Genomic DNA, 17396 nt, shown 5'->3' with positions numbered 1-17396 from the left:
CGACCCCCCCAGTGGGGTCGGCGCACACGCTCTGATCTGTTGAACACCTTACACTGGGCATGTGGTGAGTGTGGCACAGCCGGCCCGGGGGGTGCATTACTTAACTTACACAGGGTGAGGTGAGTGCGGAATGTCAACGGCTTGGAGGCGCACCCATTCCCCCCACGCACCTGCATTATAGAAACTAGACTGACACTGGCGGACACCCGAAAGCCCTGACATATAGTCGACATGCATGTGGGACTCCCCCACCGGAGGGCACAAGGGCCACGAGACCGAGATTCACACTAAGCAGCACACACCACCACGGCATAAACACAAGCTGGACTGCTCCCTCACTCTGTCGCTGCCTTGACTGGACTGGCCGCCCCGGCGCCTGTACCGGTCACTAGAGGCAGTGGCCTGGAGCTCCTCACATAGGGGCTGCACATCTCCACCAAAAGGTGAGGCACAAATCAAGTATACATTATGGGTTGCCCGAAGGGGAAAAATGCCGACGCGAACAGTGCTGATACCCAGCCCACAGTGGACATAGAGGCCCCTACACAAATGACTAGCACAATACCACCAACTAACCTAGAGAACCCTCCAGATAAGTTGGACCTTATACTGCAAGAAGTGAGGGACTCGAGGAAGGCGATTGAGCAGCAACTGGGATCCCTGATAACCAGATTTACTCACCTGAGGGCCAACCACGCCAAACTCACGCCACAGCTAGAGACAACAAACTAGCGATTGAGGAAAACCTGCTGCAACACAAAGAGCATGGAGAACAACTTAAACAGCTTCAGCTGCAGGTGGAGGGTCTTCAGGACAGTGTGAACGACGCAGAGCGGAGGGCCAGACGCAATAACATCCACGTTATTGGCCTGCCAGAACGTTGTGAGGGACAGAACGCAACTGAATTTATGGAACGATGGTTCAGGGACCATGTGGCCCCAGAGGGCCTATCAGATTTCTTTTGTGTTGAACGAGCACACAGAATTCCCACGGGCAGGCCAATGGCGGGAGCCCAACCCCGCCCGCTGATAGTAAAAATACTGAATTTCAGAGACCAGGAAGTAAAGACCAGACTCAGAACCCTAAACATCAAATAGGCCCTGTTACTCTCAGCCAGGCTCAAAGTGATATTTGATCAAAAAATGTTTTTTACAACACCCCGGAAGAAGTGGAGGAATGGGTTGAGATCACATTCCCCCCATCAGGGTCTGGCCCTTCCTCACAGAGCACAACTGGCGCCCCTAAGCCCAAACGGAGCCGACGACTGTGCCTCCGATTGACGAAAACTGTACCCCAAAATAGGAACCCCTCACCGGGGCTGGCCCAAAAGGACGAGCAGAGGCACTGGAGACGGCCAACAAGTTCCGGGAGGGCACGCATCATATATCCTCAGACTCCTCTGAGGAACATACTGTACACTCGGACTCTAGGAGTAGTATTGCATCGTTTAGCGGTATTACGCCCCAAACAGCAGAGGGTTTCCTGGGTTAGAGGGAGGATTGGTAATGGGGAACACTGTTTCTGTACAAGAAGTACCCAGTCGGACCAACCTCTGTAAGCAGGGAAGCACCCTGTACTAGTGAGAGGTACCTTAGATGGCGCACAAATAGTACTAGGGAGCATATGCGCCCCTGACTTTGAGCAGGATAAATTCCTTTTGAACCTCCACCCTCTCCTTGCGCCCTCGACAACACACCCATGGATACTTGGAGATCACTATGTTATGTTATGTTGTCTTGTAAAGCGCATGGCTACCCCAGCAATGGGGCGTCCCAGCGCTGTACTGGATATAGACAAGGATAGATCACACCCTCCCCTCCACGGTGTTGGCACAATTAGACAGGCAGAGGCATTGTGCAAATGGGCGGAGTGATGGTCCCTGGGGGATGCCTGGTGACTAAAGTACCCTAATAGGAGGGAATTCTCTTTTTTCTCACACCCACACCAACTGCACACTAGAATCAACAGGATCCTCTGTTCCCTCCCTACCACCTCCAAGATAGCACACGCCACATATCTGGGATCAACCTTCTCAGACCATAACCCCTTAGAGGTCACTCTTGCCTGGGTTAGAATCCCTACTCCGGTTCCCACCTGGAAGCTATGGCCCCAGATGCTCGAAGACCGGGTATTTCGTAGCACATTATCTGCGGGAATCAACACCTACTTCGCGGAGAACGCTGGCACTGCCTCCTCGCCGCAGGTGGAGTGGGATGCATTCAAGACGGTGATCAGGGGAATAGCAATTAGCACCACAGCAGGGATCAGGAAGGGAATACATAACAATGTCATAGAGGTTGAAAATATGTTGAAAAAGTTAGAGCAGGACGCAGCTGCAGACAACACCAAGGGAGCAGCACTACAAGAAGCCCACATTAAGCACACAGAGCTATTAGAAACACTAAGGCAAGTCGATTACACCACATACATGCGCACAAAGCATGCTGAAGCCGACAAAGCTGGCCCGCTCCTGGCGCGTATAATTAAAGATGATCCCCCACAGGCTCCAATACATGAGATACTCAAAGCAAAGCGGGAATACTGTGGACACGCAGCAAGACATTAACTCAGCCTTCTGTGAGCATTACCAAACCCTATACCAATCACAGCCACCACTGGAAGAAGACTCCCTCCATGCATTCTTGACCGACCTCCCATTTCCTAAACTTACACAAGCAGCGCAATAAGACCTCTCGGCCCAATCACGAGAGCAGAACTCAAAGAAGCCATTTATGCCCTACCCGCATTAAGGCCCCTGGCCTAGACGGCTCCCCGCTGAGTTCTTTGCCACATACGCAGATGCCCTAGTCCCGCCCCTTGAGCGACTATACAATGCTGCAATAGACTCAGGAACGATACCCCGCACCAAGATGCAGGCATTAGTGGTGTCTCTCCTTAAGCCAGGCCGCTTTCCGTTAGACATCTCGGGATATAGACCCTTATCCCTACTCGCAACAGACTACAAAATCCTGAGCAACGTCCTGGCGCGTCATCTACTCCCGCATTTGTACATACTTATTCACCCTGACCAATGCGGGTTTGTGCTGGCGAGGAGCACTTCACTTAATATCAGGAGGCTGTACCACGTCATGGAATCCACACTCCCAACCAATCACACAGTGGGTTGCATCACACTAGACCTGCGGCAAGCATTCGATACCCTTAGATGGGATTACATGATCTGGACGGTGTGAAAGTTTGGCATCCCCCCAGATTATCTGAAATGGATTTAGTTATTGTACTCAACCCCCATGGCCAGGGCTCGTACCGGCAGACATATCTCACGGGAGCACCCTATTGGCAGAGGCACTCGACAGGGATGCCCACTGTCTCCCCTGTTATTTGTCCTATCTATAGAACCCCTGGCTTTTAAGGTACGACTGACGGCGGAGCAGAAGGGGTCCGACTGGACCACACAACGCATGTGATATCTGCTTACGCAGACAACATAATCTTATATGTAAATAACTACCGACCTAGCACCGCTACCTGAGACCTTTGTTCACTTTGCACGACTCTCGGGACTGGCAATAAATGAATACAAGTTGCAGGTCTTCTTCATCCACCCGGAAGGAAGGCCGGACGGGATACAGTTCGGACAACTCCGCTTGACGGTCGCCGCCACACCTTCAAATACATGGGAAAACAAATTTATAGGAACACGATAGATCTCATTGAGAGGAACCTGAACAAAGCTATCCGAGCGCGAGTCACATTTTGGACGTCCTTACCACTCTCTATAATGGGTAGAGTGGCGATTTCGAAGATGGTGGTTCTGCCCCGCTTATATTATTTTACAAATCTACCAGTAGTGATCCCAACAAATACGCTTACATCCCTGAACAAGTTACTGACTGACTTGATCTGGGGCAACAGCCGCCATAGAGTGGGTCTGGCTAAAATGCTGTTGGATACGGACAAGGGCAGACTGGGGGTCCCGGATTTCCGCGCCTATTGTTACGCGGGCCAACTGCAGTGGCTATCATTCTGGCTCACAGGGCACGAAATAGGATACACAACCCTAGAACTCGATCGACGGGAATTGCACACACTCCTGCCAGGACGCCCTCGACCGCCCGACACTTTTTTGTACTGCACTCGCATACTGGAAACAATCCCTACACTACATACGCAGTTGCTCCCAATGCTCGAATAACACGCCACTAATGGGAATACCCACCTCTACCGGCCTAATTACTAAACGGCGAATACGGGCTTGGGTCATGGGTGGGGTAGCCACGGTGGGAGCACTGTTTGATGTGGGCACCCTTATGGACCATGGTAACTTCACCAGGCACAATGAGGTTACAGACCGGTTACACATCACACACGCTGTGATTTTACAGTATGTGAAGAAACAGTGGGCTCCGCACAGGAAGCACCCGCCCAACACGAACTGGTCCATATGACATATCTCATGGGCAATGGCCGACATGTCACCAAATGGCTATACAAAACATCAGAGCACATGCGGGCATCGCCCTGACGGACGGTCCAGGGACCTGGACAAAGAACTGACAGACAAAGAATGGGACTCGATGTTAGAATACCCCAAGAAAATCCCATGAAACGTCAAATATAAATGTATCAACACATGATTCTACACAGGGCATACCTAACACCACACCGACCGCAGCTTATATTCCCAAATACACAACACTGTTGCCCCAGATGCAAGGCAGAAGAGGCAGATCTGATCCACGTGCTATGGCAGTGACTGGCGCTTCGTGAGTTCTGGGCGGAGGGCGGAGGTGGTGTCAGTCACCGCTGTGGCGACATGTGCCCCTGTGCTGTGCACGGCAGCCAACAGCCTATTGGGGATTACGCCCCAAAGCACAGAAATTACAGCTTTGCTTCACGGATCTAGCACTGCTTCTAGCTAAACGCGCCATCACCATGCGTTGGAAGTCAGCTAAACCCTCACTGCTCCACGGCTAGCATGGGGAGGTAGTGAGATGGGGAAGCGCAGAAAGTGCATCAATTAGGCGAGAGGAAGCCCACGGGCAGTGCAAAAAGTGAATCCCCATGGAGTGGGATACCAGTCTGGAAGCATTCAAGCTGCTTGCCCTGGCGCCAGTTCCGGGTGCGCAGGATCAATAGGTGTGCCCCCCCCCCTTGCCCCGCCAACCCCTCTCCTCCTGGGACTTGCCCCAATCCCCCCCTCTCTCTTCCACCCTCTATCCCCCCCATCCCCCATAGCGAACAAAATCAACACTAAAATCAGACAACACTCACAGGAAAAACGCATGAGAGGGAAGGTTCAGCAGCAGCAGTAACACACATAACAACAGGGATGGGTCATGGTCAGCTAAGTTAGGGGGTAGACGGGGGGTAGTTTATTGTTGTGAAGCTCTACTGTAATATTCTACCTTCTCAGGCATCCCAGTGCAAGCGTAACAAAATTCAGTAACCTACTAGAGGCTATAAATGTACAACTCAGACCGCTTGCACTAGCTAGCGTGACTGTAATGGGAATGTAAATTGTCTGATACATTGTCTGTGAAATCACTAAGATGTAATCGCGCTTGAGGGTCTGAAGAAGCCTGATGAATACCAAATGTTTATTTGATTTTCTCCCATGTATGATGCTGAAGTTGGAAAATTAATAAAATATGTTTGTTTTTTTAAACCTGGATGTGCAAATATGCACCAGTTCCTAATAAAACATTTAACACTTTCCTGTGCAAAATATGTTTAGGTTCTCTGGCCTTTGGACAGGACACCCCACGAGTATGGAAAATGTACCCTTAAACACACAACACGAAGGTCTAGGAGGGCACATAAAGGACACACAGCCAGATTCAGTAGGAAGAAAAATATATGGGTGAAAATTAGAGGGACAATAAGATGTATAATGTGAACCAGGACATCCCTGGGCAGAGCTGGTGCCAGATGCTGACCTGAGTTTCTGCAGCTGGATGATTGCACGGATGTGATCCTCGGACAGGTCAGTGTTGTAAAGCACTAAAGAGACGAGGCTGTCCTTCCACTGTGTGAGGAAGCCAAGATCAGACAGCTGGATCCCAGAGAGGTCAAGGGCGGTCAAGCAGGTCAGAGGTTGAATCAGTCTTTTCACGTCCACTCCTTTAGTCATGCTCCCGAGATTAAGGAATCTCAGGCGTCTGAAATCCTGAAAAGTGAAGTCCTTGACTAGAACCTGCCGGGATGGGTTCACCAGGCAGTCATAATCTTCCGTGCCACCTGGATTCTCCTCTTCGTAGAAAATGTTACAGCAGCCGAAGAGACTCAAGGAGACCAGGGTGGGGCTGAAGTCAACCAGTGTCTGCAGGCTCTTAGCGGACAGCTTCTCGCAGTTAGTAAGGGAGAGTTCCACCAGGTCCTGGAAAAAGAAGAACAATACTGTTACAATGCCTCAAAAATACTTCAACTTGTCCCACTCAGCCTCAACAGACACAGAGCTTTCTTCTCTCATGGCTTGCTCCCAAGGACTTTGTCTCGTCACTCAACCAATTCACCTTTCTTTCTAGCCCTTATCTTTCAACAGGTACCAGGACTCAGCCCATTCTCCTTTTTTTAAACATATCTTTATTGGCATTTCTTTAAACATTCTACATCACATAATATTTGCCCAACATTTGTCAAGATATCTTCTTGTAATTGACATGTTACAGAAGTTGCTGATATTGCAAAGCATCATTGATCCCTGATTAACATTTATGAGGAGGGTACGACAGACATGATGTATGCCAGTCGATTTTGCCCATTCCGCCCATTCCATGGCCTAGAATTAAAATATCTTTCCTCATGTCCATCTCTCCAGCAGTGTAATGTATTGCCCTTGTATGTCGGGGTGAGTGCGTTTGGACAGGAGGTGTCGCTGCCATCTAAGAATCATATGTAATGGAAATTAAGATGAAGTAACTAATAATAAAATATCTAACTACTTGGCTTAACTAGTGCAGATCAGATGGCAGATGCGTATCAATGAGACTCGTGGTGTAGGGGGGAATGGGGGTGTCATCCACTCAGGAGCCCGGATGGCAACACGCTCAGTCCCCATGCAAGTCCCTCCCATCCAAACGGCATCAACATTTCTCTACCACATGGCAGATTCAGTCAAACACCATCAGGTGGGGTCCCCCTTCCTCTCTGTTCTAACCCGGGGAGGACTCGATTTCTTCATTCGCGCTACCAGGAGGGCTTGGGATTTCCCAGGCATGTAGTGTGCCCCTCCACTGTTCCGCTATTGGGTTGTTGTTGCAGCCCCCTCAACTCTCCCCTATGCAGCACTCTCTCCTCTGCCCCATCCCAGTTAGTCACCTCCTGACTCCAAACATTCAGCTGCGGTCCCATGGGTGGTTTCCACGTTATCGCAATATGCTTTTTGGCGAGCGCTTGGTCTACAAACCTGTCACCCACTTTACGCGTGGGCGGCTGGGGGAAGAACCCCAGCAAGCAGACCTCTGCGGCATGGCCAAGTGTACGCCCCAGGGTTTAATTAATTTTAGAGAGTACTTCATGCCAGAAGATTTGTAGGATCCCGCAGTCCCAGGTCATGTGCATGAAGTCTTCATCTTCCTGGTTACATATCGGACATCTATTTGGCTCCCCTCAAAAGTAACAAAGATCCTATGCGGTGTCAGGTAGGTCATACGCACATAGTCTAATTGAACATGCGCAGTTGTGTATTCCGCGATACTCTTTTAGAGGACTCTAGGACTCTGCTCCATTCCTTGTCAGTCAATTCTCTTCCCAGGTTTCTCTTCCGTTTCGCCCGCAGATTCAGTAGCGGAGCAAAGAAGGACTCACACAGGGACGCATAAAACCATTTGACTTGGTGTCACGCTGTTCCCAGGGTGATCAATGAGTGCAACACCCTATGCATTTCCGGCTCCTCTCTGTTCAGGCCCCATACCTGCCCAAATGCTCGCTGCAATACCTCATATGTAAGGAACTGGCCTGCTGGCAAACCACACCCTTCCACTAGTTCCGCATAGGGAAGTAAAGTTTTCTCTTGGTAGCAGTCCCATACATTCTCAAGCCCCACCTCTGTCCAGGGTGTCATTTGCTCCGCGGTAGTGATCGTCTGTAGATCTCCGTGTGGCAATCCCCCCAGGGGTAGCTCCGGAGAGTATTTCGGGGTAGTGGGTATTTTTTATGCAGCGTCTCCAGCGTTGAATTGTAGGGAACCCTGGTTGTGTGGTCCAAGAGTTTTGCCAACAGAAGCCTCGGACTCTGTTTGGGTTCCATCCGAAAGGTCCCCTCAGCGTTCCCTCCTTACAGCCATTTGGGCCAACCATTGTAGCTGGGCAGCTACCTGATAGAGCTCAAAGTCTGGCATCCCCAGGCCTCCTTCTGCAATGGGACGTCGCAAAGTTTGAAGCGACACTCTACGCCTCCCATCTCCCCAGATTAAATGTCTCGTCAGGGAGTACAGGCTACGGAACCATCCCGTGGGCATTAGTACTGGTAAGTAGGCGAAATAATATAACAGGCGGCGTAGCATGACCACTTTAGCCAAGGAGATTCTAGCCATTATGGGGAGTCGCAGTGCACACCAAAACATCACGCCAGACCTAAGTGATTTAAGCGCTTTGTCTAAATTACCTTCTCTTAGATCTGCCAGTGAATTAAAAAAAACTGGGTACCTAGGTACTTGATCGTGTCTGATGCCCAATTAAGATCCGCAGGTAGGTCAAGGGGGCGCGCCAGTGGTCAAGCCACTGGGAACAGATATGTTTTGCGCTTAGTGACTCGTAGGCTAGACAGTCCCGCAAAGACCTCTAGGAGTTGTCTCTGCGCCTTTTTTGGTGTCACACAGATAAACCGACAGATAAATTATGCACGAAAAAAAAAAATAAAAAAAAAAAATGCTACTTTAAACAAACTTGCCGGTTTTCTACCCTATGCCTGGAATTTCAAGCTGATATCTGTGTGCTTTGTATTTTTCGCGGGCTTTGCGATGGTTACACTCTCCATTGGCTAATATGGCTGGGGCCATAAACTGGAGCCATAAATCGCCTCCCTGCCCACAAGATGACCATGAGGCTACATACCAACGAGGGCAGGGATCAGCAAGACAGAGATAAGCCTCTCTCTCTCCTCACCATCTAGCAGCATAGAAGCGGAACTCTACCCTCCCCTTTAAGCAACACGGAAGATGGACTAACTCGACCTACCCAGAGTAGAAAGGGAAACTAAACTCAACAATCACTACAATTTGGCTGCCATTTTAGACTGGTCTCTCTCTCTCTCTTTGTCGGCCATCATGAACTAGTCTTTTTCACGATTTGACCACACTCTAAGAACTGGCCTCTTTAGTCTATTTTCAACTAGCGAATGTCTGCCTTTTATTGCAGTATTATACCTCTACTTGATTTTAATGCACCGATCATTAGCCCATCTATTTCTGGCTGCTCTTTAGTCACATTTTTGACTCATTTAGCTCTTTGTTTGCACCTGTTCTTGATTCCAGCTTATCATTAGCATTATACCTCTACTTGTATACTGTACAATTGTTATAAGTTGCACCCATTTCACCTTCTATTGCTGTATTGCACCGATCACTACCTCATGTTTTATATATTTACATATTATCTTTTCCTCTGCATTTCACTTTCTATTGTTGTATTGCACCGATTGCTACCTCATATTTTATCCTTTATATTTATATATATACCTTTTTTCTTTTTCTTTTTTGTAAGCTGCACCCATTTCACTTTTATCCCTGGAATGCACCATTTGCTACCTCCTATATTTTGATGATGTTTGACCGCTCACTAGTGTCACCTCCATGTAACTTACTGGGTGCTTCTATTTGTGTATCGCACCGATTACCACCTCATATTTCTATATAGTTATATATATATCTTGTATTTGACCCCGTTGCTTATCTGTATTAATTGTATTATTGATGTACATGACTGTACTGTTTACTCTTCTGAACTACCTGTTCGACTATGCTCCCTCATTTACCCCTTCTGTGTAAAGCGCTCTGATATCTGCAAAGATCTTGTCCGCGCTATATAAAACTTTAAAAATAAATAAATAAAAAACCAATAGGTCATGCGCATAAAGAGAGATGGTGTATGCTCTGCCCCCTATTTTCAGTCCCATACCCTCCCTCCCTGCCGGAATAGCTCAGCCAGGGGCTCTATTGCCAACACAAATAAAAGTGTTGACAGGAGGCATCCTTGACGGGTGCCTCGCGCTACCTGATATTGTTGTGAGATATTTTTACCAGTCCCGACCCTCGCATTGGGGCGTGTGTACAACAATCGCACCTATTTTACCCAGCCCTCACCCAAACCTAAGCGCCTCATAACCTGGAGCAGGTAGTGCCAACCCACAGTGTCAAAGGCCTTCTCCAGGTCGATTGTCAAAATGGCGACCTGTCGCAGGGCCCACGCCTCCGGGTGTTAAAGCACTGAGTACAACCTACGTAAGTTGTATGAGGTATTAAGGGAGGGGATAAACCTATTTTGGTCAGCATTGAAATTGATATTGAAATATGTATTTATAAAGCGCACGGCTACTCACATAGTGTGTCCCGGCGCTTAAACCACCAGAAACCGCAACAAGATGAGCTCAACCTTGCCTGCCAGAGTGCTATTACTGAAACAACCTAGTTTTTAGTTGGGCCTGTCTGAGATGCAAAGGCAAATCATTCCACAGAGGTGCTGCTAAAACCTGAAAGGAGCGTCCCCCTGCCCGAGAACGGGCAAACTTGGGGATGAACATGAGGGACTGTCCTGAGGACCTCAAGATCCGTTGGGGCTCGTAGTGTTGGATCCACCTTCTCAGATAAACAGCACCCGTACCATGGAATGCTCGATAGGCCAGCACTAGAGCCTTAAACTGGATCCTCATACTGACCGGGAGCCAGTGCAATGCCTTCAGCTGGGGCGACATATGCATTCTGGGATTTACCGTAAGAGTAGCTCTGGCTGCGGTGTTCTGAACAACCTGTAGCCGATTGAGTAGATATTCAGGTAAGTCCATGTTAGATTTGGGGGTCTCTGGTTGGCACAGGTAAGTACTTGTGACAAGCAGGGACCCTCTCCTCTAGTCAGAGCAAGGGACTTACTCTTTAAAATAACCCCTGCTCACCCTCTAGGCTGTATGGCGCGAGCAGACAAGGCTAATCTCAGAGCGTTATGGGTTAAGCATTTGTAAATACACACAGTAACTCAATGACAACACCACAAAAGGGATACCACACAAGGTTTTGTATCAAAAATAATTACTTTTATATAAGGCTTAGCACAAGAACCAATAACGTTTAAAATTATGCCACAGTACTATTCAGGATTCATGAGTTCTTTAAAATGCGTAATTCTATTGTTTCTGCGCTTCGCGCACTCTTGTCCGACTCTCACTATGAAAAACAATGGCTACAAGGGGCCGCACAGGTGCTGCGGACTCTCCGGTCCGAGGCATACCCACAGGTGTGCGAGTCTAAGTACAGTACCTTTAGATTGTGAGGAGTCCGACTCGAAGGAAGCGTGCAGGGAGCGAAGGCGTACCCGGGACATTTGTCGGCGGCTTCCTGATGCTAATACGGCTCGGGCAGACGTCTCCGTGCGAGGCGTTGGAGCGGGACTTCGGAGAAAGAGGCGGACAGTCCGGGGCTTTAGGCGTTCGCGCTGCGATGCAGCGTTCAAGCCGTACCTTTAGGAGCGGGGCTGGCTGTGCGAGGAGAGCACTGCGGCACGAGGCGGCCGGTACGTGTCGTACGTACGGGCCGTACTCTTCAGGTGCGGCACTGCCAGGGAACCTCACCAGGGAGTTGCACGGCAGCTGGTACGCTTCGGGCGTACGGACCGTACTTGACCGGGGGGTGCGATTCAATCCCCAGCGGCAGGAGGCAACAAGCAGTGCGGCTCAGAGAGGGGAGGGGAAAGCGGGTTGTGGTGTGGCCCGGCTGAGGTTCGGTGCGAGCTACGGCTCGTAGGAGAGCCTAGACACACAGTGCGGGGCGGCAACGGCTCGGGCTTCAAGGATGACAGGGTTTCACGAGGCGCACTCTGCTTACGGTTCGGGCGGCATAAGGACACAGGCAGTTCTAGCAGCTCTTGGTGAAGGCAAGGGGAGTCCAATAGTCCTGGGACTCCGTTCAGGTGGCAAGCTCTCCCACAAGCCCTTGGAGATTGTTGAAGTCACAAGTTGAGCAAAGTCTCTTTCAGTCTATTCCCTCTCCTTCCACAGCAAGGCAACCACTGCAGGCCAATCCCCCAGGTCAGGGACAGTACTCCTCCTTGCAGCTTTCCCAGTTCCTTCTTGTCGGGCAGAGGTTCTTCTTGTTTCAAGCAGGATCTAATTTCTTAGGAGCAGGGCTCCTATATTTATACTGCAAATCTTTTGTTCTTTCAGGCCAGGGGGCCTTTGCCTAGTTCAGTCCAGTTTTTGAGCACTTTGTTTACAGGACTCTGGCTTGTCTTTTCAGTGTGCAGGGCAGAGACATCAGACGCTCCACATGAGGTGGAGCCAGCATTGTGGTGGCAGAGCATGGCCCTATTCAGAGTCAAGGGGCACTCCTCCCACCCATCCTGGTGTAATCTTCCTATTCACCACCTGGCTGCCCAGCCTGTCTCCTGGAATTCCCCAGCCCTGTCACACACAGAAACCAGACAGCAGACACACATCCTAGCAGAGGCGGGCTGAAAAGGTTAGTCAAGCAAATACCAACTTTCTAATAGTGGTATTTGCAAACACAGAACATTAAAATAAACTTTACTAAAATATGTATTTTATTATTCTGAGTTCAGGCATACTAAACTCGAATTTCTACCATGTTCCCTGAGTCTGTTAGGATCATAAGATGTAACAATTCTAACAGCCCATTCTGGCCTATGGAGAACAGGTAGCCTTACAATAGTGAAAAACGAAAATGGCTGTAATTCACTAATAGGACATGCCACACACATCCGGGCTTGTCCTACCTTATGCTTACAATGCACCCTGCCCTTGGGCCTACCATAGGGGTGACTCACATGAAGTAAAGGGAAGGTTTAGGGGCTGGCAATTGTGTGCACTTGCCCAGCCAGCATGACAGTACCAGACTGCACGCAGGTTCTGCAATGGCAGACCTTAGACACATTTTACTAGCCCGCGTCTGTGGGTGGCACAACCAGTGCTGCAGGCCCACCAGCAGCATTTGTATTTACAAGCCCTGGCACTACTGGTGCACTTTACTGGGGTCTGACAGTAAACCAAATAAGCCAATCATGAAAACCAATCACATATGCATTTTATACAGGGAGCACTTACACTGTGGCACTGGTTGGCAGTGGCACAGTGCTCTGAGCAGCTAACACCAGCAAAACATATGAGGCACAGCAGTAAAAATGGAAGAGAGACCCACGCCAATGGTGCCAGGTCTAACAGCCCAGATACAGGACATTAACATAGTCCAACCTGGATGAAATTAGGACTTGCACTACGGTTTTACGGTATTCAACCGGTAGCAGAAGAAGAAAGTTTTTTACAATTTTTAGCAGACGAAAAGATGTGCCAGCAACAGTTTGAATTTGAGTCTTCATCGCTAGATTAGTATCCAATTTAACTCCCAGGTTCTTTACCGTACTAACTGGAGCAGAATGAGGAGACATGTCATGGGGCCACCATTGGCTCCAATCCTCACATGGAGGGCAACCAAAGAAGATAGTTTATTCCGGGTTGCACCTTAGTTGGTGGAGTCGCATCCAAGAAAAGACCTCCGACAAACATCTGTTAATCTCACTGCCTCTGAAGTTCTTCCCTTTGTCGCATGGGAACAGCAGTTGCGTATCATCGGCGTAAGAAATAATCTTCGCACTGATCGACTCTGCTAGGAGAGCAACGGGGGTCATATAAATGTTAAAGAGCGTTGGGCTCAGAATTGCACCCTGTGGGACACCCACCTTCATAGATGGAATTGCGGCTGATAGGGGAGGGGAACAGATTTCCTGCTGCCGCTCGCTCAGAAAGGGGGCGAACCATTTGTATACCGTGCCCCCAATACCACACTCCATCAACCTTCGCAGGAGCCGGTCATGGGGCACGGTATCAAAGGCCGCAGACAAGTCCAATAATATCACCACAGCACTACCACTTTATCCAACTGTGTTTTGATAATTTCTGAGACTTCCAGTAGCGCTGTTTCAGTACTGAGGGAGGCTCTGACGCCCGACTGATTATCATGGAGAAGATGGTTCACTTCCACATATTCCGTTAGTACTAAATTAATGTACTTTTCAAGAACTTTTGAGAATCAAGGCAGCAGGGATATGGGCCTATATTTGGAAGCGACTGCAGGATCAGACGTTGATTTCTTTAACAGTGGAATGATTTTAGCCTTTTTCCAACAGCTAGGTACCATCCCCTTTTGGAGCGAAGTATTCAGAAACAAATTAACATCAGGATTTATAGACTCCGCAATGTTCATCAGAATTTTTGCGGGACATGGGTCTGAAGGGGAGCCCGACTTCAGTGTTGCCATGATCTCAAGGGACTTTTCTAAGGAAATGGGGGGAAATTGGGTGATCGAATAACCAACCCCAGAGGGTGCGGGTTCAGCACCCCACGCCTCATCAATTTTAAGTGTGTCCGTAGAAACAAACGATTGTTGTATCAAACAGATCTTATCATGTAAATAACTGGACATCTGATGTACCCAAACAGAAGTGGGAGTGAACGGCATGCTCACTGCACTGAGGGGTGAAAAGTCCTTGACAATTTAAAAAATGTATTTGCTCTTGTGGGCAGCACCCTTGATTTTAGAGGTGAAGACATTTTTCTTTTCAGTACGCACATTATTATAACAGGCTTTCAGAGCTTGTTTATAGATGGCTTTATCCTCAGAGTTAAACTTCTTAAGCCACACACTCTCTAATTGTTTGCAGGCACTCCTGCTTTTCCCTTGTGCATGGATTAGGCTCTACATATGTGGGAGTAATATAAGCACCAATACCCTGAGTATTTTAAAATCAGTATTGAGCACGGAGAGGCTCCTATAGTCCTTTACCCCGGCATCTGGGTATGTAGTCTTGGGGAGCAGAATCGCCAATGCGTCTCGCGTGGTTTCTGGTAAGTAGCCCATTTGTAGTGACTCCGCATATTTAGCCACCAGTCTTGGAGCTAATTCAGACTCATATTTCCAATAAAATTCTGCTGGGAGGCCATCCGGGCCAGGAGTTTTCCCATTGGCTATAGAGGTGATAGCTCCCCGGACTTCCTGTAGGATCACAGGTCCTCCCAACTCCTCCCTAGCACCCGCATCCAGAGTGCGGAGGTTTAAGGGGTCTAAGAAAGCTCCAAAATGTGCCCCCGGGGGGGGTGACATAGAGTCTCATAGTAGCTTTGAAATAAGCCAATAAACCATTGGTCTCTCCTGGATCGTATACAGTTAGGCCACTTATAGTCAGGATACGCATAATTGGAGACCCATGAGTTTCCGGCCTGATTAACCAAGCCAACAGGCAACCATCATTCCCCTCCTCCCCCTGCACCATGTCCATATATGTTCTATAATCATAGGACCTTAATCTCTCCGTGCGCTTGTCTTAGAGGTGGGCGTGAGCCTGTATGTCCTCTCCCTGGAGATTATCTAATGCCTGCAGTTCTCCCTCCCCAGTCAACAGGTCCCGATGAAGATCCCTCCGCACGCCTACAATTTGCCCCATGCAGTGGCCCCGCACCACCGCCTTAAACGCCTCCCATTCTATCAGTACTGAGGAGGTGGAGCGCTCGTTTTCAACAAAAAACTTGCTAACGAGGGAGTGCAGGGCGTCAGCAAAAGGTGCTCTCTCCATGGATATAGGGTTAAGCCGCTACGTAGGTATTGGGGGTCTGTCTCCGTGTGGCCGGTATGTAAGTAACAATGGGCTATGGTCAGAGAGGGTCCTTCCAAGGTATTCCGTATGTGTAATGGAATCACTGAGAGTAAAGGGAACACCAAAAGGCATCTAGTCGTGTATGAAGCTGATGCATTGGGGAGTAAAAGGTGTATCCTCATGTCTCCCCATGTTGGATCCTCCAAATATATTTCAGTCTCCAATGAGGCATCCATTCCCTCAGTCCAGCTGCCACTCGGTGAGTCCGGGCCCAGGTAGGGGAGGATGGGAACGGTCCAGCGTCAAGTCTGTCACACCATTAAGATCTCCGCCCAGTTTCACCTGGCCCACCATCATATCTGCTATGCGGGGGCAAAGGTCGCCATAAAGGCAATTTGGTCATGGTTTGGTGCACACATGCAACCTAGTGTGATTTCTCGCCCATGTAGCCTCCCTGTAAGAAAGACATATCTGCCTTCTTTGTCTATTACGCACCGTGTTAGTTCAAAAGGCACCCCCGATATGATCCAGATTAGCACCCACGGGCATACGCCGAGAAGGCCGTGGTATAGACCTGTTCCCTTCAGCGCCTACGCAGTATTGCTACTTCCTTTTGGAGCAAATGCGACTCCTATAGGAGAGCTATTTGCACTCCCCGTCTCTTCAGCTAGTGATGTATGTTATGGCACTTGGACATGGACCCCATCCCTTTAAAGTTCCATGTGAGGAATTTCAGTGTTTGGCAGTGTGGCGGCGTCTTAGGCTGATCAGTCTCCCCCCCCCCCCACCACCTCCATCGCTCCACCAGTTCCCCAAAAGAAAAGGAACTCTGCTTTCTGCACTGTGAACAAGCCAAATCTCACACAGGAAAGAAGAAAAAGATCCCAACACGGACCAACTCCCCAGTCCCAGAGCAGTGTGGCAACGGCCGCCCGCCCCAACCCTTCATACATATTCAAGAGTTAATCAAGGCCCAAGCCTGCTGCGGTGAGGTCCTTCAGGGGGTCGTGGCTTCGTTCAGTGTTTCACAGGAGTGTGTGAGGTGCAAGGGACTGTGCTATGCACCGACCTCCATGATAGCCCAACCCGAACCATTGTACCTCTTCATTACAGTGTAATTATGCTGTTTCCAGATGGGGTTAAGGCACAGGAACATATCTGTTCCCAGCTACAATCACGCCTATATAATCTCATCTGCAGTCTTTGGGGTTACTTGTGGCATATTGAGGCTATCTCCCTTGGAGGAGTCCGAATCTGAGCCCTCTGTGCCCCTCACAAAGCGCGAGCCTGCCTCCGATGGGGATCCTCCCTCCCGCACTATCTCGGCCACTGCTTGTAGTGCTGCCACTCTCTCTCGCTCCGTTTGGAGGGACTTGGCTTCTTCAAGGTGCTTCTCGCGGGTCACTTCTTGGGTCGTTTTCCAGTTCGCCGGCTCTGGCGGGCTGAGGCCTGTCCCCGCGCCGCCAGGGTGGTCTCAGTCTTATATGCCTCCAACCATTCCCATGCCGCCAAGGCGTCCTCGCAGAAGTGAGTCGTACCATGCAAAATTCCAGGAAAGATGAGGAAATATTGGAGGCCTTCAGCTCTCAATGCCTTCTTAACCTCTAGGAAAGAGACATGTTT

At 49.4% G+C, this 17396-nt stretch overlaps 1 protein-coding gene across 1 annotated transcript in view; it reads right to left on the bottom strand.

The window, feature by feature from the left end:
- Positions 1–17396, bottom strand: part of ZER1 (zyg-11 related cell cycle regulator) — a 240799-nt gene that overhangs the window by 138767 nt on the left and 84636 nt on the right. The window contains exon 4 of the mRNA XM_078646593.1: positions 5901–6340. Within this exon, the coding sequence (XP_078502719.1) occupies positions 5901–6340 (440 nt within the window). The remainder of the gene's footprint in view (positions 1–5900; positions 6341–17396) is intronic.

Source organism: Lissotriton helveticus, chromosome 5_2, assembly GCF_964261635.1.
Source record: "Lissotriton helveticus chromosome 5_2, aLisHel1.1, whole genome shotgun sequence".
NCBI classification, from domain to species: domain Eukaryota; kingdom Metazoa; phylum Chordata; class Amphibia; order Caudata; family Salamandridae; genus Lissotriton; species Lissotriton helveticus.
This window is presented reverse-complemented; position numbering and strand designations above follow the sequence as displayed.